Source organism: Chaetodon auriga, chromosome 24 (assembly GCF_051107435.1).
Source record: "Chaetodon auriga isolate fChaAug3 chromosome 24, fChaAug3.hap1, whole genome shotgun sequence".
NCBI classification, from domain to species: Eukaryota; Metazoa; Chordata; class Actinopteri; order Chaetodontiformes; family Chaetodontidae; genus Chaetodon; species Chaetodon auriga.
In genome coordinates, this window is record NC_135097.1 from 2,265,520 (window position 1) to 2,282,500 (window position 16,981).

The 16,981-nt window shown below is 47.0% G+C and overlaps 2 protein-coding genes and 1 long non-coding RNA gene across 3 annotated transcripts in view; 1 reads left to right on the top strand and 2 right to left on the bottom strand.

Moving 5' to 3' along the window:
• The first annotated feature begins 180 nt into the window (after window positions 1-180).
• Window positions 181-3,583, top strand: LOC143317072 (uncharacterized). The gene is made up of 4 exons (XM_076725013.1): window positions 181-335; window positions 809-864; window positions 1,202-1,561; window positions 2,020-3,583. The coding sequence occupies exons 1-4, from the start codon at window positions 310-312 to the stop codon at window positions 2,187-2,189; spliced, it is 612 nt and encodes a 203-aa protein (XP_076581128.1). The 5' UTR covers window positions 181-309; the 3' UTR covers window positions 2,190-3,583.
• Window positions 3,584-5,376: 1,793 nt separating this feature from the next.
• Window positions 5,377-7,045, bottom strand: LOC143317077 (uncharacterized). The gene is made up of 3 exons (XR_013076639.1): window positions 6,711-7,045; window positions 6,421-6,521; window positions 5,377-5,443 (listed from the first exon to the last, which is right to left on the bottom strand). It is a non-coding gene; the product is annotated as an uncharacterized LOC143317077 (long non-coding RNA).
• Window positions 7,046-9,235: 2,190 nt separating this feature from the next.
• LOC143317039 (GRB2-associated-binding protein 1-like) overlaps window positions 9,236-16,981 on the bottom strand; it is a 14,699-nt gene continuing 6,953 nt past the window's right edge. The window contains exons 4-13 of the mRNA XM_076724961.1: window positions 16,323-16,515; window positions 14,875-15,545; window positions 13,842-13,924; window positions 13,645-13,754; window positions 13,150-13,445; window positions 12,909-12,980; window positions 11,770-11,866; window positions 10,649-10,778; window positions 10,289-10,423; window positions 9,236-10,156 (exon numbers count right to left, since the gene is read on the bottom strand). Of these exons, the coding sequence (XP_076581076.1) occupies window positions 9,974-10,156; window positions 10,289-10,423; window positions 10,649-10,778; window positions 11,770-11,866; window positions 12,909-12,980; window positions 13,150-13,445; window positions 13,645-13,754; window positions 13,842-13,924; window positions 14,875-15,545; window positions 16,323-16,515 (1,970 nt within the window). The 3' untranslated portion in view covers window positions 9,236-9,973. The remainder of the gene's footprint in view (window positions 10,157-10,288; window positions 10,424-10,648; window positions 10,779-11,769; window positions 11,867-12,908; window positions 12,981-13,149; window positions 13,446-13,644; window positions 13,755-13,841; window positions 13,925-14,874; window positions 15,546-16,322; window positions 16,516-16,981) is intronic.

The window sequence follows — 16,981 nt, forward strand, 5'->3', positions numbered from 1 at the left end:
TGTTGCTAAACTTTAGCCGATTTTGGCCATTTTTCCTCCACGTTTCTGCACCTACCATGCGTCAGTAAGCCTCGTGGTTGAACTGTTTCTCTTTTGGTCAGTTTTAATTGAGATTATTATTGAAATCAGTTCCGAGCCAGCACCCGTTGTTTTATTTTGAAAACATTTTTCCGGCTGCGTTCGAGCAGTTCCTGTCAACAGAAGGGGCGCTCAAGGTTGTGTATCAGACAGCTGTGGATATCAACGCCCCCCGGTCAGTCATCGATATCCCAAACAGCCAAACCCGCCGCGGGACAGCGAGCCTCCGTGATGACCTCCACCCTCGCCGGGCTCAGGTTTGATTCAGTGGTTTTGAGAACACGGCGGTCAGAAAATGTAACGTTGTTGTGTTCTGTTCTATAGTTCACGCTGTTCCGCGCGTGTCGAAGGACGTTAAGGGTCATGCCTGAGCATCCAAACTGGCCTCATCAAAGTCCAGCTAGAAAATCGACACGTGCGCTCTTTGGGGTCGTACAATGCGCGTGTATCCGCGCCGCGCGTGTGTCCTTCAGCTTGAGTAAACTTTAATCCGTAATGTAGCGGTGCGCCGCTACCGTGTTTATTTTTTTTCGTAGGATGGCGAAGGCACGCGGCCCCCTCCGCCGCGTCATTTCATCAGCTCTCGTCGCCTCGCGCGCTGTTTGCGCGTGTGACGCGCCGCTCTGACACCACCGCGCTGCGCTTTGACTCGATCTTCCATGTTTGTTGTGGTCCGTGTGAGGACGGAACTGTGACCTGGTTGTGACTCCTGACCTGTCTCCTCTCACAGGGACCAGATGATGTGCGGCGTCCTGCTGCTCCTCAGCGCCACCTGCTGCGTCTGCGGTGAGTCTACACCTTCAGTTCATTTCACCTGAACGCAAATGTTAAAAACACTGTCAGCCTTCCATCTTTAAATGTTTTCTTCATGAACAGCAGGGACGTCCTGGATCTTCACTCGTTGTTTGGATCTGTTTTATTGTTGGTATCTTGACTTTTTTATTCTCTTGTTTCTTTTTTGTTTTCCAGCTTTGTCAGAATATAAAACTGAATCAGCAGAATAAATGTTGGCGTTTCGTTATGTTTTCCTTTTGATCTCGTTAAGTTCTGGTTGGCTAAAGGCTCACACGTCAAAGCTGTCGGTCTGTCTCCTCCTCACTTCTCCTCTCCGTCTCCTCAACAGGAGCATTCAAAGTGAGCGTGACACAGAGCTCCTACCAGGCCGAGGAGAACCAGAACATCACACTGGAATGGAGGTTCACCACCAAACCTGGCAGCTCCCTCAAAGACCTTTTTGTCTCCTGTGGACTGGTAACTGAGCGTAAGGCCTCAGCCCTGTATCACCTGGAAGAAGGTGTTGAGGTCCCGGAGTCTCAGGACAAACAGTTTGCAGGACGAGTCCAGTGCGACAAAGACACCCTCAAAGACGGACGAATCAGACTTCTGGTGTCCAGACTCAGGACCGATGACTCGGGCCCTTACCTGTGTAAAGTCAACACAGACTATGGGATGGACACTGGCACATGTCAGCTCAATGTCACAGGTAAGCTGATGCAGGTGACTTAACGAGTCTAAGGATCTTAGTTTAGCATGTTAGCATGCTAACGTTTGATAACTAGCACAGAGGATCACCAAAGTTCAAATTCGTCCTGAGGGAGACGTGAATGTTTGTCCTGAATATGATGGATTCCTGTTGAGACATTTCAGTCCAGGCCGAAGTCATGGACAGACGCTTCCATCCGTAGAGTCGTGCTGCTAGCGTGGCTAAATCTGTCCTGTCCAATTACTGACCAACAGTCCAGAACACCTGGAGAAGAGTGCTGATGTCACCAGGTGTGTGAGGCCTGTGGTTGGTGGACAGAGAGCGCAGGACAGGCTGTGTCCTCTGTGTTTGAGACAGTAGAGGGATGGAGACAGTTGGCAGGTTCTAGGATGATGTTCAGTCTGTCCTCTGTCTCAGTCAACTTCAGTCACCCACATGTCATTTCATGTCCTTTCCAGTGGCTGCTGATGAACCCGAATCTCAGAGACCAGTAGTCAGACCAGAACCAGAACCAGAACCAGAGAGTCGGGGGAGGCCCGGCCTTTATGCCGGACTGGGACTGTCGGCAGTAGCTCTGCTGGCCGTCTGTGTCGACATCTGCCTTCGTTCTTTTTTCTGGAAACCTTGAGATTCTCACATGAGCGACCCAGCAGGACCAGCGGGACTCTGTCTGCCGGCGTCCGTCTGTCCGTCCTCAGTGGTGTTCATGTTCCTGTGAGTCTGAATGGAAGTTACTGCAGCAGAAGTAAGTGTTTACAGCGCTGCCACGGTGCCAGATCTGCCTCGTTTCACGTCAGAGTCGGTATTAAAGCTGTGCCTGGACTCAGCAGCACAGCAGCATTAATCACTGAATGTGATCTTCTTTCTTGTAACCCCATAACTTCAACATATGACTTATTTTATTGTTAAACTCTGTCGTTCGTAGTAAATTACAGTTATAGTTACATTTCAGTTTATTTTTTTGTATACATACTTGTGTTTTACAGATGTTCGGTTACAGTTGTACTGTCTGTGTGGGTGTTGTTTCACCGGAGGTCCAAAGGGGGCAGTAAACGCCGTAGAATAAGCTTTTCCCAGTAGTTTACAGTAGACAGAAGGAGAGATGACGGAGTTTCAGGAAGCAAACGAGAGGAAGAAACGGGAGAAAAGCTATTTTTAGTTGATAAAGTTCGGTTTGATCGTGTTCAGAAAATACTTACCTGGTTTTCCGGGACGTTTGGTTGCTGAAGGATGAGACAAGGATTAATGTTGAAGTGTTTAAAATCTCCGGTGAGTGTAATTTTTCTTCTTGGTTAGCGTTAGCTAATGCTAGCTTAACCGATCGGAGATACGTGTGTGACCGAGACAGAGACACTGTAAAGCGTTTTATAATGTGAATGAATGTAAGTTACGATTGCTCGTCGACATTATTGTTCAGAAAATACTTTTTAATGATGGTCGGGTTGTATGTGTTCAATATGTGAACATGTAAGCCAGCAGTGAGTACAAAGAAATAATTTAGAGATAAGATCTCCAGATTAACGTGCACACAGAGAAATACGGCATGCAGCTCGGTTTGTTGTGTTGTTGTTCTCTGAAGAGGACGACCACGAAGGTTTCCGGCGAGCGGGAGGTTCGTCGAGGATCTCTGCTGTCGCACGTGGAGAGAGACGATCCACTGGAGTCCTGGGACGCGCTGGATCTCCACTCAAAGAAACATACGCTTGAGTGAAAGTAAAAGACCAAAAGGGAACCCCGAACTGAACTGTGCTGACCCAACAGAACTGGATTTAAAAGGAAAAGAGTTATTTGGGGTTATTGAATTCTTCATTATTGTGTATAATAAATCTGTTTTTTCTGTTCTAACTAAAGTGTTTTGCTGACCATCCTCCTTATCGGGGCTGAGTGGGAGACATTTGTGGAGCTGTTTACCAACCACTGGTTAATCTAATGTTCAGGTAGTGGTTACATGGGATGGACTGGGCTGCACTGACTGTCATGTTCTTCATGTTCCTCTTGGAAATAAATCCCTTTTTATGTGAGAGAAGTAGTTCTGACTCTTCAGTGAAGCTCCCGAGAACTAAAAGAGTTCAACAGCAATAAAGGTGATAAGAAACTTTATTAACACTGAAAACGTTAACAGACTGCACCACTTTCTTAAAAACTACAGAACAGCAAGAAAACGTGAAAACAAAGTTCTGACAAAAACGGACATTTTCATCATACATCTTTAACTCTTTAACAGATAAAACTTTATTGATCTCACACCAGAGACATTAAATAATGATGCTGATAAGGTTCATAAGATGAAATGAATTAAAGGGGCGAAATGAAACCCGTTAAGCTCTGCAGCGCGTGACAGCTGCACAGCTTCCCACGAGTCCGACTTCCAGGAAACAGAATCCACTTTTCTTTATTTCTCGTCCACATCTGGAGAAACTTCATCTTCATCTTCAGCTCGTTCGGCGGTGAGTCCAGCAGCTCAGCTCGGTGCAGACGAGTGACCCACCGACGAGGAAACTGATGCTACGTAAGAACGACGTGTATGAAGGTCCAGATGTGTAGAAATGTGCTGAGCAGCGTCCCACCGCTGGCTGCAAGTTACAGTCGGCTTCACACTTAAAAACATCTGACACACTTTGAATACTTTTAACAGTATTTCTACACTGTGGTACTGCTACTTTTATGACAGATGTGAGTACTTCTTCCAGCACCGCGTGCAGTGAGCTGTGAGTGTACATGAAGGTGGAGACACCTGATACTTTAACAGCATCTTGCAGTACACCTGATGTCCAAGGCAGCGACGCAGCAGACATAAAACGAGACGAGCAAAGACACCAGCAGACCTCCAGTTTAACACGAGTGAAGAGAACTTTTTGTCCAAGCCGTCACCGAGAAGATGTCCTGATCCAGCCCGACACCTCAGAGCGTCACTGCTGGGAGCTCGTTCTGTCTGACAGGATCTACCAGCACCGAATCAGGTCACACTCAGCTGGAGGGTTTGTGGCCTCGTGTCTGTCCATCAGTCTGAGCGTTACAGCCCGGCAGCGTCCTCCAACACAAGAAGCAGTTCAGTCTTCAGACCTCCATCTGGTGGATTTCTGTCCAGAGCAGCAGGGGGCAGCAGAGGCCGAAGAGACCTGAAACCTTTCATCAACGTGCCGCTGCACACAGCGCGTCTGGTTCCTCCTGTTTCCCTTCAGGTGTTGTGGAGTGCAGCGTGTGAAGTCCAGCGACGGGCAGCCAGTCCAGCTGCCGCCGCCGCCGCCGCCGCCGCCAGTCCAGCATAGAGACCGGTTCTTCCACGGCTCGCTGGCTCTGGTTCTGGTCTCACAGAAATGGGCTCAGCGGTTGCTGTGAAGAACACAAAGAGTGATTAATGTGAGGAAATCTACTGAACACAAGTGTTTTAAACAGTGTTTTTAACAAAGTCACTTCAACATATAGAGGAAGCGTCAGCTGAGGCGACAGATTTCAGGCTCTGGAGGCAGCAAACAGCAGCCAAACTTCCACATACGAGCAGATGTGAGTGCCAACCTTGAGGCGGCTTCGCAGCGACGTGGAGAGAGAACTCTTGGACCTTCTTTACGGATCCAGTGACCATCCTGCAGAGGTACCGGCCCGAGTCGTCGGTCCGGACCCTGATCAGCTGAAGTCTGACGCGTCCTGTCCTCAGAGCGTCTTTGTCGCACTGCACCCGTCCTGCAAACTGCTCGTGCTGAGGCCACTCAGCACCGTGGTCCAGGTGGTAGAACACCTTCAGCTCAGGTAACACAAACTGACAGTGGATCTTCAGAGAGGGGATGGAAATGTTGGCTTTGTAGGAGAAGCGCCATTCCACCGTCACATTGTTGCTCTCCTCCGCCTGATAGTTCAGACCCACGTTAGGAGGCTCAAACATCCCTGAGAGGAGGAGACAGAGAGATTAAAGTTTGCATTAAAACAAAGTGTTAATTCACAAGACCGACAAAGCGTGTCAGCGCTTTTGTTCTTGCTGGAGCTGAACCATACAATGCCTTTCTGTTCAGCTCCTGCAGGGCAGGAGCAGGAGATAATGAGCACTGTGAGCAGCAGACTGCACATGCCACACCTTTCAGCTACAAGTGCGGAGATGCACTGGATTACAAACAGGAAAACAAAAGCCTGTGTGTGCTTGGAGGAATGTTTTTCATGACATAAGTCAGTTATACCTGCGCTGACATGACTCTGTGAATCCGCTGTGAATATGCTGTTAAATTAGGCCATGCCTGGAGCAGGATTTGTCCTCCTGAACTCCTGAAATCCATCACTAATACCAGCTTTGAATGCGGCTCTATCAGCTCTAAATATAAAGCACAACTGATGCTGATGGGAATGTCATGAGTTCTGCAGGTACTAGCTGAATACAGAATTGTGAAGATATCAAAACTTGGATAGTGTGACATGAAGTCACCAAAGTCATTATGGTTCATCCTGAGGGGTCTTGAACATCTGGACCAAATTTTAAGACAATTACTTTCACTAAAAATAGAGACGTCAGAATCAAATCATCACAAAATCTTTGGGATGCCTCCCCTGTCAACCATCAATGTCATGTCAATCCATCCAATAATTGCTGATCTGCTTCAGTCTGGACCAAAGTGGTGGACCAGCTGACCCTAACTCTAACCCACCCATGAGGCCACACAGCTGGCATGGCTAAAATCCTGAGATCAGCCTGTGTTACACCCACCATGTCTTAGTTTTAGGATAGAATGAATTTCCAACCTTGCTAAAACCCCCAAATACCAGAAAACAGGATGTCTGTGTCTTCTGCCTGAGCTGTGAGGCCAGTGGAGTCAGAGAAGTGCAGCTGAGGCTGATTTGAACCTCTGTAAAGTGAAGTGAAGGTGTGAACTAACCAGAGACACAGCTGGCCAGGCTGAAGAGCAGCAGGATCCTGAAGGTCATCTTCTCACTGTGGAAGTCCTCACCTTCTGCTTCCTCCTTCACTCTGTCTTCCCTGTGAGAATCAGAGCTTCAGAGTCATTTGTTTGCCCGCCCTGCGAATCCTGCACCACTGATTTGTTCCCACAGACACCCTTAAAGTCACAGCATCCTCCTCCTGCTTCTCCTGCTTTCTCACACTTTTCTGTCCTGTTACAGTCAGACAGAAAAAATGCACAATTCCCACTAGATGTTTTTCTCTTACCTGCAGTCAGTTCTTCTTGATCGCTTCCTGCAGTCTAAACTGACACATCAACGTCCGTCACTAAGCTCCAACATGAGCCGCCGCCCAGCCGTTAGTTTGCTAATATAACTGCGCAGAAGAAGAGTGTGTCTGTCCTCCAATGACCGCTGCTCCTCCTGCTCCTCCTGCTCTATGTAAATGATTTTAGAGGGGTGGATGCGCAGAGGGATTTTCACATGGCAGTCAACAGACGAGGCACTCCCATCAAATGTTGTCAAACTGGTTCTTGTCATGTTGCATGTGCATGGAAAAATGAGTGTACTGCTGTTGGAACCAAAGAGTGAATAACCTGATGTACCAGCATCATATGATCGAAATATGACAATACACAGCCTCCGCATGGTATCAGAAGGGTGAAAATATTTAAAATATGTCAATTGTGATTTTGCAGAATTTTACCCCATTATTTAAAATCATACGAAATATTGCACAATATTCATTATGTGCATATAAATGCTCATTAATACGTTTCCTAAAGTCTGCAAAGTCATGCAGGTTGTGCAATATAAGTGCCCAAATACTTCAGATGAATATACATTATTCAAATTCCTTTGCAGGGTGTGGACGTCTGATCCTGAGCGGCGGTTTGACTCTTTGCATTACCTCTCAGGTACTTTCTCCGTGTGGCAGCAACGGCGCCAGATGACGCACAAGGAGAAAAACATTCCCAGGAAGAGGAAGAGGGTTAGGATGACTCAGCTCATGAGCGAACACTCGAGAAAAAACTTCAAGTACCGTCAGTGAAGACAACAACAGTGAGTAGCAGTCAGCGCACAGCAGCCACGACGTGTGGCGCTAAACAGTTAGCAGTTTGTTTACAGCGTGCTAACGGAAGATTCAGGTCAATGATTACTTACTCAAAACGCTTTCGTGGATCCAGATGGACGAATGTGAAGAAATGGGTCAAAGGGTGTGTGTGTGTGTGTGTGTGGGTGTGTGTGTGTGTGTGTGGGTGTGTGTGTGTGTGTGTGGGTGTGTGTGTGTGTGTGGGTGTGTGTGGGTGTGTGTGTGTTAAGGAACAGCTGAATGCACCTCCATAGTCACGTTTCAAATCAGACAGCCGGCGTCAAAGTGTGCCTTTTAATAGACAGGTCTTTCTCTGGTCCCGCCCCTTGGATATGGTTGCTAAACAGCATAACAAAAACAATAAACAAACCAACAGGACTTCCTCCGGCAGAACATTCGGACAACAGGTGAAGTGAAGCTGAAGGATCTTTTAAATTTGTGCTTCCACACACGTGCCAACAGGTTTTCATCCGCATGATGAAAAAAACTCCTTCACTTCGGGTCAGACTGAAATATCTCAACAACTGTTCGATGGATTGATATGAAATTCACTTCAGACATTCATGATTGATGATGATGATGATGATGATGATGATGATGATGATGATGAAGTGTCTCTGAGTCCATGTGTTCATCCTTCATCCAGCTCTCTCTGACTCAGTCATCATCAACCAGCCAGACTCATTCACCAGTTTCTACAGGCTGCTCAAGGCTCAGCCAGTCATCAGATATCAATAACTTTACAAGCCTCTGTGTTCACTTAATCATCTCAGGAAAACACCAAGTCAGTCACACTTCAATCTGCTCACAGCTGATTGTGGCTCAGTTTCACCTGCTGTGAAAGTGACAGCAGGTGCAGCGGAGCCCCCAAACAGGGAATGACTTTGCATGTGGCGGCCACAAACAGTTGTTCTCTGCTGATCCTCCATGACTCATTCACCTCCAGTTTTCAGTTCTGTTCACTGGATCAGCTTTGATTTCAGTTTCACTTTCACTTTCTTTTCGATCTCGCCTTCGTTGGGTTGATGATTTTCCACTGATGCCACTCGAGTGGTGTTTGTTTCTTCAGTTACTTCCCACTGTACACACAGTGCGTCAGGAAACAGCTGCTTGCTTGCACTTGAGGTATTTGAACTTTAGTTACATCCATCTCATGCTTCCTTCCATCTGTGTGCTACGTTTCAGATGGAAATGTTCTTTACTCAACAACAATGATTGACTGGTATATCAGTGATCACATCACTCTGAAGCCCTCTGTGGACTGTTCAGCCAAGCTCTGCCTTGTGGCTCTTTGCCCCTCATGTCTTCCTTCTCTGCACTGCTTGGATATTTTATGACTTTCTTGCTCTCCTTTGAAAGTTTTAGTCGTTATTTAAAGTCTTCATGGTCTCCACCTGGTGAGTCTTCGGTAATCCAGACTGTCTGTGACCTGATGTCGGCTTGACTTCAGACCTGAAACGTTCAAATCTCCAGTTTTTGTCATTGACAGGACTCAAACGTCTCAGCTGTGGATAAAAACAAACAGCCTCTGAAGAACCTGTTAAACTGGGGTTCCTTGACTGTGGGAGCTGGTGCCCTCTGCTGGTTCACAGTTACAATGACTGGCAGCATCTAGTGGCCACTAGAGGAACTGCATGTTTAATTTGCCTCAGACTTTGTGTTGTATGAAAATCAATAAAACACACTGGAAGCTCAGAGGGTGATGTGTGGTGCTTATTCATTTATTCTCTATTGAACAGTCAACGCTATAATCACAGAATCAATGAATTTCTTCAGCAGGAACGTCCCTCAGGTGGATTTGATTTGACACAATCCTTCGCCGCTCACAAAGCCGCTGCGATGACAAAATGATCACGTTATTCTGATTTATTGATCGTCAGAGCGTCTGAACCGTCCCTGTCCACCAGGAGACACGATGTTTAAAGAGCAGCAGAGCTCCTGAGTGCTTTCCAAAGACACCTGGACTGTTTGAGGTCCTAGAAGACGTTTGGTCTCTCGTCCCAGAGGCTTCTTCAGGATGAGACCAAACGTCTTCTAGAACCTCGAGCAGGTCCAGTGGCCTTTGAAAGCACTCAGCGGTACCATGACATGGACGAATGAGACTGCTCGGACTCTAACAGCTCTGACCGACGCTTGCTTTGACCATTTCTCGGAGGTGAAGATGCTCTGGAGGCAGAATCACCTCAGTCCACTCAGATGTAAAGTGATGTTTCACCTTCAGTTCACACTGAGCGGCGTCGTCCATAAACTAGACCTGAAAAACTCTCCACAGCAGATAATCAGATTACCTTGACTAGTAGTACACACTAGTAGTACAGTAGTACATTTTTGGATGTGTTGACGTTCTTCTGAAGTAAAGAATTTATTTCTTTTGATCTGTAAATCAGTGTTTTTCCGTTAAGAAGCTTCTTCAGTCTCTGCGCGTTTCTGCTTCGCTCTCATTTCTCCTTCTCCGTGGACATCCTCCCATCATGCCATGCTTCTCTGGTGTTCCTCAGGGCCTTCGTCCTTTTGGGGTCCACCACCACGTAGTCCACACGTGTACGCCCGCCTCGTGCGCGCTCCTCGCCTGCTCCGGCGTGCTCGCTGCCGCCGCTTCCGCCCTCTGCCGTGCAGCGTTTCTGGTGGTGGTAAAAATTCATGTTGATCAACCTGGCGCCCTCTAGTGGCTGAACGTTTACCACACACATATTTCCCTCGACTGACCAATTTGAGATTTGTGTGACACACAGAGAGAGAGAGAGTGGTCTTACCTGTCTAGTTGGTGTCGATCGCCCGGTGTGGAGGTCCAGGTCCAGGTACTCCACCTGTTTGTCGCCTCTGGCTCGCCGTAGCAACGGGCTGCTGACTCCACCCTCTGAGGCCCGGTGCAGCATAAGCCTCAGAGACTGTGGACACACACACACACACACACACACACACACACACACACACACACACACACACACACAGAGTTTACTTAAAGGCATACTTACTAAGCAGTGAATAAGGTCAGAAGGGAAGGATGAAAGGAAAGATGATAGGCAGGAAGAAGGATGTAGAGAAGGAAGGATAAAGGAAAGAAAGCAATATAGGAAGGAAGGAAGGAAGGAAGGAAGGAGGGAGTGTTTTACTGGCTCCCCGGCGCTGAAACTAAGGTTGGACGTGGTCATAGCGACGTAGCTGTCATCAGGGTCATCAGAATCGGAGGAGGGGGATGAGCTGTGAGCAGAGGTCGGCCTGACTGACCGACGGCTGGAAGGACTGACGCACACACACACACACACACACACACACACACACACACACAGCACAAATGTTCATAATTATTCATGTCGCAGTTTTTACTCTGAATACTTTCAGTTCTGCAGCTCTTTGTAGTTTTTTTTGTAGTTTTTCTTCCTTGTCTCTACTGTTTCTACTTTAATCTCTTCTGAATTCTGAATGCATGACAGTTTTTTTACACTCTTGTGTTGGTACTTTTACTTTCAAAGCAATCGGAAAACTTCTTCCACCACTGGAAATAAAGTATTATCAGTAAAATGGATTTATTCAGGAGTAAAATGTACAATTTTACCCTCTGAATGGAGTAGAAGTATACAGTGACATTCTATTTAAACACTCAGTACCTATAAATTGTACTTAAGTACAAAACTTGAGTAAATGTACTTAGTTTCCACCATTAACTTGCAGCGCTGCATCGGCACCACAGGGGGGCAGCAGAGTGCAACAGCTGAATGTTCAGGTATTCACACATGACGCCTGTCTCTGTCTGTCTCTGTCTCACTGTGTCTCTGTCTGTCTCTGTCTCTGTCTCTGTCTCACTGTGTCTCTGTCTCTGTCTGTCTCTGTCTCACTGTGTCTCTGTCTGTCTCTGTCTCTGTCTCACTGTGTCTCTGTCTCTGTCTGTCTCTGTCTCACTGTGTCTCTGTCTGTCTCTGTCTCTGTCTCACTGTGTCTCTGTCTCTGTCTGTCTCTGTCTCACTGTGTCTCTGTCTGTCTCTGTCTCTGTCTCACTGTGTCTCTGTCTCTGTCTGTCTCTGTCTCACTGTGTCTCTGTCTGTCTCTGTCTCTGTCTCACTGTGTCTCTGTCTCTGTCTGTCTCTGTCTCACTGTGTCTCTGTCTGTGTGATGGACATTAAGTATTGATGTGCTTTGTAGTTTTCTGCTGACACTGCAATAAAAATCAAGCCTCTGCTCCTATCGCACACACTCACACACACTCACACACACTCACACACACACAAATGCTTACTCTCGTGTGAAGGTTCGAGTGACAGGCGAGCGGACAGGGGGCGGGACTTCCTGCCAGTCATGCTGCACTGGAGTGATGTCCAGAGGAGCTGGTTTCACTGGGAGAGAGTGAGAGAGACTTTTTCACTTTTTGTGACTTTTTGAAACACAGTTGACGTCAACAATGAAAGACATGAAAAAGAAAAGCGGACAGTTTAACAATTTAGTGGGATATTTGCTTGTTTCTTTGATGCATTTTGGGAGTTGTACAAAATGGCAGGGAAGAAGCTGCAGGGTCTGACCTGACATCTCACATAGGATAATGGGTCTGACAAGGAAGTAAAATGTCAAAGTAAGACGCTGCGCGTGGAGTGTCGCAGAGTCAGCTCTCTGACTGTAAACCTTCACTAATATTTAATGGGAAAGTTTCTATAAGCTCCAGCTCGACGTATGCAGCTGCGTGTTTGAGTGTGTGGCTGTCACGACCTCGTGCTGCTGCCTCGTTGAGCAAAGTGGAAACGGGTAAATTATTAAAACCAAAAGAGGCTGAAGGGGAACAACGGAGATGGGAAATGACTAACAGAGCGACACAGTGGAGGGAACATGGAGAGAGAGAAAGAGCCACAAGAGACAGAAGAAGAAACAATCGACCATTTCAGGAACAGAAACAGTCGTCCGCAAACTTCAAGTGTGCAAACGATGGTAGAAATGTGCTTTGCCAGTGAAGGAGACACCACCAAAAACAGGAATTATTCAGTGGTAGAAAACAGAGAAACAAGAGTGCAGACTTTGCTTTATCGAGTTTCACCGGCCTCATATTTATTATCCATGAGAGTCCTGACGATCAAACCAAAGACAACAATGCTGATGTTGGATGATCCTGCAGAATCCGGCATCACGTCAGTTTTAAAATCACTGCTCTTTAAAAAATGTGTGTGCGGCAACTACAGTGCGTTTGAGGTCGATGAAAGATTGCGGTTCTGGTAGATAAACTTTAGTTGAGGTTAAAGTGCTGAAACACGTGGTTAAGGTTTGGGAACCACAGCGGTCAACTGCAGCTCACAATCAAAGCATGAACTGTGTGATTGTGGTTGAAAGCTGTGGAAAAATCCAGTAATTAGACCTTAAGTAAAGGTTGTCAGTTCAGTTCTGAGTCGGTACCTCTGGTTCTGTGCGTCGGCTCTGCGGCGGTCTGAACGTCCGTTCTCTCTGCAGGCTGACTGACACAAACTCCTGCAGTGATACAACATGCAACATACAACATGAGACAGCGGAAAGCATCGAGCAGGCTGCACGACTGCAGCGGCTGAATCCACACCAACGCTCACTGTAACTGTACAGATCCAGATCAGGTCAGGCTCCTGTTCTTGGAGTCATGCGTTAGCTTTAAGCTCATGCCCACCTCTGCGTTGCGGTTTCAGGTTGCGGTGGATCGGAGGGGGCATGGCTTTGACCTCCACGCCACTGGCAGCATTCATGGTATTCCTCCGGAGCGGCGGGGTGAGGGGGGTCACGGGAGTCAGGGGGGAGTGTCGAAAACCCATGTGGGCGGGTGGGGGAACTTGCCTCCCCAGAGACGCCAGGTCACCTGTAACGGGGTTAGGATGGGCGGGAAGGGAAGGGGTGAGGGGGGTCATGGGGACGTAGTTGGCATCCTGGAGCTGGACCGAGGGGTCAGAGGACGGAGGTGGAGGCACCCTGGAAGAAGAGAGGAAGATGGTCCAGTTTGGGTGTGCAACTGGAAAATTTTATAAATCAAAAATACAACACAAAACACAAAAATGACATCTGTCAGCGCTTTTTGCTCAAATTGTCTTCCAGTTGAAAAGGTCCAGTCCTTAAAATCCTTAAATCCTTAAAATCGTTAAATGAACATTTCATGCATCTTCTGACTCACCGCGGTGCTACAGGAGGCTCAGTGGTGGCAGCGCTCATGGGGACGTAGTTTTCGTCCACATCATCATCTTCCGAGCAAACGCTACCCAGAGGTACCATGCCTTTATTAAACTGAGAGAGGAAGACATGTTTTCACAATAAAACTGATAAAATAAAGAGATGAAATATAAAACGGGCCGTATTTTAGCTTTAACTTACGAAGTAGCTGTTGAAGCTCTCGCTAAACTCAAACATGCTTGCTCTGTCAGACAGAGACCGAGGGATGTACAACGACTCACAACCTGAAACACAGAGCAAATCGACTGATTCGTAAACTGCCTGACGCCCAGTTCACTCCCAACAGAGCTGCAGCTAGGATGTTAGCTTAGCATAAAGACTGGAAACAGTAGACCCTGACTTCAAATATCTGCCAGTTAACATCTGGTTGATACTGCATCTTGTTTGTAAAATGCCAGGCTAGCTGTTTCCCTCTACTTCTAGTCTTTATGCTAAGCTAAGCTAACTGTCTGCAGGCTGTAGCTTCATATAGGTGTAAGGGCGTGTAGAGCCTCTCGTCTGTGTCTCAACAAGAAAGCTAAAACAAACGTTTCCCAAAATGTCAGACTGTTCCTTTAAATGTGACATAATTGTTTGCCTTTTTTTGTATTGTTACAGAGAAGTATTAATGCGCTTCTTCCACCACTGCTGGAATCTGGCTGCAAAAACTCTTTGTGCTCTTGTGGGACAAAGTTCTCCTCTTATGAATGAAACTAATCAAATTCTGGAGCAAACAGGCACGGGCTGTTTCAGCTGTGAGGATATAATCCATCAACGGTGCCAGTTCTGCACAATAAAGCTGCTTTAGTGCTCTGTGATCTCCTCACTCCCCACTGCAGCTCTGTATGTGTTAAATTGGGAATAATATTGATTTCCATTGATTTACTGTCAGTGCTACTGATTTATAATACAGGTACGCTGTCAGTTAGCATCTGCCTTTGTTTGAGTGAGACTGGAAACAGTGACGCCTGCCTCCATCCAAAGGTAACAACATCCACCTCCAGCACCTCTAAATCTCACTAATTCACAGGTTACATCACATTTGTTTAATCTGTTCAAGAACCAAAGTGTAAAAATGTCACGTTGTGGTTTTACGGGTCGTCATGTGCCGGACTATTTCTTGGCTGGGTGGAGTGACTTCAGAGGGATAACGAGGCTTTAAATGAAAGCTCAAGACAGACTGTTCTCGTCTCACCTGTTGTTGGGCGTCCAGGTGCAGTGACAGTGTTACTCCTTGGCAGACCTCCTCCTCCCTCCATATATCCATCCCTCCTCTCTGTCTCTGAGGTGGATCGGGGCAGCGTGCCCACAGCTGAACTCTCTCCTTGGGCTGCGACAGTCTGGGGCTTCGGTGGCCGCGGAGGGGGAGTTGGGGTGGAGGTGTGGAGCTCCGCCTGGGTTAAGGAGTCCACACTGGGGGTAGAGGAGGGGCGGCGAGGGGGTTGTGGTTGCGGGGTGGATGCCGGACGTGGGATCTGGTAACCGCTGGTGATGTATGAGTGTATATTTGGATGCATGGCGGAGTGTGTATCATCACAGAGAGGTATCGCCACCGGTCGCACGTGGAAATCCAGTGAGTGCTTCCTGGGATGAGGAGACGGGTGGCAACGAGGTCTGCCGGCTCGTTTCTGAGGGTCAGAGGTCACGCTGGCATCCAGGGACTGGCTGAAAGGGCCTGCTGCGGTGGAGACTGTCCAAGGAGCTGTCTTAAAACCCGAGAAAGAGCAGGAGGATGGAAGTGGAAGGCCGTTGGGAAGGAGGGAAGGAGATGAGGAGGAGGAGGAGGAGGAAGAGGTGGTGGAGGGAGGAGGGTAGAGGTTGTCGTTGTAGTCGGTTTCAAGAGAGGTGGAGGAACCTAAGGGAGGCCTGGAGACAGAGAAACACAAATAAGAGTTGAATTAGGTTTTAAGCAGGCAGTTTGCCAAAAATACAAGAAAAACCTTTGCAGTTACAGAGGAAATGAGCTCTCGTCGTGTTCTGGTGAACTGTTCCATGAAGGTTTGAAGTCAACCTAGAAAACCGTGGGTGTGATCCAGGCTAAGATAAACCTCTTATCCCCTCCTTAGATCCAACACGTCTGAACCTGTAGCTTCAACTGTTAGTCCAGTTGATTTAGCTTCAGTTTAGTCTGAACTAAACTGAGTGCAAAAGTCGACTGTTTGCATTTTATGCAGTTTCGGGTGATTAATGTTCACTTTACCTGATGGTGAAAACTCGAATAGATGCCAACAAACAGGACTTATATACTGGTTCACTGATTTATAATCCTGTTGGCTGTGTTATTGTTTGTTTTAGCAGCTGCTCATCACTGGAGATCTGAGGCTGAAACAGAATTCACTTCCTGTCCTTGAGACTTCTGCATGATGGACTTGTTTGAGCTCTTCTTCTCTGGTGTTTATACAAATATGCAAAAACTCAAACATGAGGTTTGTGACATCTTAGAGGTTCAACTTTAAACTTTACGACAAAGAAATACTTCTGAAATACTTGTTTCTTCTGAGTGATACACTGAATCGCAGTATTACTCAAACATTTGTTTACTTTGATTTGATCCTTTTCTAGGACTGAGTTTCTAATGTCATCACCGAACTTTCACGTCCCAAAATGAAGTCTTGTTTCCTGTATTTGGCAGTGTTTGCTTACCTGATGTGACTCTGGCAGTGCGACAACCAGAGGTAATCTTCTTCTGCACTGCCATCGTGGTCCACATTCCGCACACTCACTGGATCATAGGGGGGTGGGACTGGCCCTGTTACTGTGTTAACAGTGGCGGTGCCACTGGTTGTGGTTATTGCCGTGATGGAGGACGAGCCAGAGGCAGGTGGTCTGTATGGAACTGCAGAAAGAAACAGTCACACAAATGAGAAGATAAATAACAATACGTAACGCTTGTTCATCATCTCTACGTGAGTGACTCGAGGCTATGTTAGCCGCTGCTAGCATAACACACCCAAATTTCTGCCTGTAGTCGAGTTACACTGACTACAGACAACGCAACCTGGGAGCTGGAGGTACAACCTTCTCTACAGCTAACAGTGTTGCATGGTCTAACATTTGGCTTTGAGTTGTTGTAACAGCACCACCTATGGACCAATCTACATCGTCTCTTGTATCCAGATTATTAGTCTCTGTTTGGAAAATGATAAAAAGTTACTCAAACATGAGTTACAAGACTGAATGCAGAATGACTCATTGTGGGTATTAAAGTCTTAGCTGTCATTAACAAAACAAGACCAAGTAGAAATGACTGGACAAAGTAAAGCTTATACACAACAACATATTCAAATGTTTTTCCATATACA